The sequence below is a fragment of the Oncorhynchus tshawytscha genome, unplaced genomic scaffold (genome assembly GCF_018296145.1).
Source record: "Oncorhynchus tshawytscha isolate Ot180627B unplaced genomic scaffold, Otsh_v2.0 Un_contig_5410_pilon_pilon, whole genome shotgun sequence".
NCBI classification, from domain to species: Eukaryota; Metazoa; Chordata; class Actinopteri; order Salmoniformes; family Salmonidae; genus Oncorhynchus; species Oncorhynchus tshawytscha.
In genome coordinates, this window is record NW_024604594.1 from 1 (window position 1) to 3,530 (window position 3,530).

General features: G+C 44.5%; 1 protein-coding gene across 1 annotated transcript; it reads right to left on the bottom strand.

Moving 5' to 3' along the window:
• Positions 1 to 916: 916 nt before the first annotated feature.
• On the bottom strand, positions 917 to 2,058 carry LOC112241866 (adhesion G protein-coupled receptor E1). Its single transcript, XM_042312172.1, has 3 exons — positions 1,781 to 2,058; positions 1,405 to 1,533; positions 917 to 1,082 (listed from the first exon to the last, which is right to left on the bottom strand). The coding sequence occupies exons 1-3, from the start codon at positions 1,818 to 1,820 to the stop codon at positions 958 to 960; spliced, it is 294 nt and encodes a 97-aa protein (XP_042168106.1). The 5' UTR covers positions 1,821 to 2,058; the 3' UTR covers positions 917 to 957.
• Between the last annotated feature and the right edge of the window lie 1,472 nt (positions 2,059 to 3,530).

Sequence of the window (3,530 nt, forward strand, 5' to 3'; positions counted from 1 at the left end):
CCTCTCCTCCAGTAAATCCCTAACCTCTCCTCCAGTGACTCCCTCCAGCAACCTCTCCTCCAGTGACTCTCCAGTAAATAACCAGTGATTCCCTAACCCTCCAGTGACTCTCCTCCAGTGATTCTCCTCCAGTGATTCCCTAACCTCTCTTCACGTGAGTCCATAACCTCTCCTCCAGTGATTCCCTAACCTCTCCTCCAGTGACTCTCTAACCGCTCCTCCAATGACTCCCTAACCTATCTTCCAGTGATTCCCAAACCTCTCCTCTAGTGATTCCCTAACCTCTCCTCCAGTGACTCCCTAACCTCTCCCCCAGTGATTCCCTAACCTCTCCTCCAGTGACTCCCTAACCTCTCCTCCAGTGATTCCCTAACCTCTCCTCCAGTGATTCCCTAATCTCTCCTCCTGTGATTCCCTAACATCTTCACGTAGTTGATGTATTCCAGAACTAATGCAGCTGATTTAACGAATGAATTTGATGATTGCTTGATGATCAGGTGACCATTTGAGTCAGCTGTGCTAGTACTTCAAAGAAGAGGACTTTCTGTGGTTCTAGAGGAGAAGTTGGGGAATCACCGCTCTACAAATATGGCACAGAACAGAGAAGATAATGCAAAGTAACGTTTTGTTTCCTTGACATGTAAGATTCACACATACAGACACGCCCACACACACAAACACGCACACAAACACGCACACACACACAAACACGCACACGCACACGCACACAAACACGCACACAAACACGCACACACACACACACACAAACACGCACACACACACAAACACGCACACAAACACGCACACACACACAAACAACACAAACACACAAACACACACACACACACACACACACAAACACGCACACAAACACGCACACACACACAAACACGCACAAACACACACAGACAATCTAAACTGAGACCTGAGCCTCTCACTCGGCTGCTACTGTTTCCTCTACATGAATATGTAAATACACATAATCACATTGACACAACTTACATAGAATAATATCATGGTGTTTGTACAGTAGCTGATAACGGGGCATTCATAGCTGTTGCTGTCGCTACACTCATTGATGTCTACAAGAGGACCAGAGATAAATACAGAGATAATGAGAGAAAGAAAGACAGAGACAGAGACAAAGAGAGAGGGTAAGAGAGAGAGAATGGGGAGAGGGGGGAGAGGGAGATAGGAAGAGAGATATAGGGAGAGAGGAGAGAGAGAGAGAGAGAGAGAGAGAGAGAGAGAGAGAGAAGGGGTGTAGGAAAGAGGGTTTCACTCTGTTTTGTCCTTGATCATACAAAAAATATACACAGTATGTAGTGATGTTTCCAGCTGAAGCAGTCAATCAATCATTCAAGAGAAGACACACATACAATGATGCCCTCCTGTTGGACTAACCTTCACAGTGCCCAGCATAAGCAGAGAATCTGAAACCAGGTTGGCATTGGCAGTTGAAGCTCCCGATGGTGTTGAGGCAAATGGCGTTGCTGGTACAAACCTGTAGTTTCCCCTGACACTCATCGAGGTCTGCAGAGAGATGGAAACATGGTGATAGAGCAGTGAATCCCTAACCACTCCTCCAGTGATTCCATCTCTCCTCCAGTGATAACCTCTCCTCCAGTGATTCCATAATCTCTCCTCCAGTTAACATGGTCTACACACTCTCAGTACTGCACAGATAAGATCAAGTAATGGTTTGTTCCCTTGACATGTAACATTCACGTACACACACACACACACACACACACACACACACACACACTATAATCCTCACCCTTACACTCCCCAGTGAGAGCAGTAACCTGGGAAGTCATTGTGGATGTGAACCCAGGTAGACATTGACAGTAGAAGCTCCCCTGTGTGTTGTAACATGCAGCTTTACTTCCACAGGGTGGGTTACTGTCCCTCTCTTTACACTCATCTATATCAACACACAGTGTTCTCCCTTTGGCTATGAAGCCCCCGGGACAATCTCTGGTCTCTAGGTTCCCCAGAAGACTGAAATTAAGACCTATGAGGAGAAGGAAAGGGGAGAGTGAGATAGAGAGAGAGAGAGAGAGAGAGAGAGAGAGAGAGAGAGAGAGAGAGAGAGAGAGAGAGAGAGAGACAGAGAGAGAGACACAGAGAGAGAGAGAGAGAGAGAGAGAGAAAGACAAGAATTCAAAAACTCAACACCTACAACGTGATTTTGGATGCAATTACAGAATTACCTGGAAGGCTTACAACTACCAAGGATTATTATACCGAAGCTATACAGCAAACGCTCTGGAAACAACAGAAACCTGAAAGGACCATCCAACCTGGAACTGAGTGATTTATGTTTAGTCTGAAGCTATATTTTATTTCCAAAAGCCAAGAAGAAAAATACATTACATGACTTTATAAGGACTGAATGCTAAATGAAGGCTGCCAAGCTTGATACAGCTTCAAGTAGCACTGACGTGTCAAGTGAGAGGTGTCCAAGCTCTTCAGCCCAACAATGGCAGGAGAGTCGAACAGTCTACTCCGACCAAATGGAGAGGCCGTAGAAGCTGCCTCCCGCTGTTCAGAGGGTAATTAAAATACAGTACCCTGTGTATGTAAAAAATGATAAGGCAAGAAAAGAGTACAAAATGAAGCTCCTCATTGAAAATCAAAAGACACTTTTTGCTGACTAGTATGAAAACGGGAACATCAGTAACCTCATCTTCCACACAGACAATCCCCATGGCACAGTGCTATATTAACACACTACCCCTCTGTTAAGTGTTACTGAGGGGTGGAAACTCAGGATACTAGACAACGAGGACTCTGAGTCAGCTAATATAAATCTCTATAAGTCTGGAACAGTATTGGTACAGGGCGCATCCCCAAACAGTTTCGGCTGGACTTTCACCTAATCAAAGAATTAGCTCAGCAGGAGAAGCTCTCCCTTGAAAAAGATTTCCCCACCCCGAGTAGGTCAGACCACTAAGCTACCTGGGGCGGCAGGAAGCCTAGTGGTTAGAGCATTGGACTAGTAACCGAAGGGTTGCTAGATCGAATCCCTGAGCTGACAAGTTAAAAATCTGTCGTTCTGCCCCTGCTCAAGGCAGATAACCCACTTTTCCTAGGCCGTCATTGTAAATAAGAATTTGTTCTTAAACTGACTTGCCTCTTTAAATAAAATACAGTGCCTTGCGAAAGTATTCGGCCCCCTTGAACTTTGCGACCTTTTGCCACATTTCAGGCTTCAAACATAAAGATATAAAACTGTATTTTTTTGTGAAGAATCAACAACAAGTGGGACACAATCATGAAGTGGAACGACATTTATTGGATATTTCAAAATTTTTAACAAATCAAAAACTGAAAAATTGGGCGTGCAAAATTATTATTATTATATATAGGTCTTTATGACATACGCATGCACGCACACACACACACACACACACACACACAGAGGGTCTTTATGAAGTGATATATAGACGACCTACCTTCAACAATAGACACCGTGTCAGAGATCATCTCTCTCTTCCTCCCTTATTCTTCCCTCTTTCTCTTTC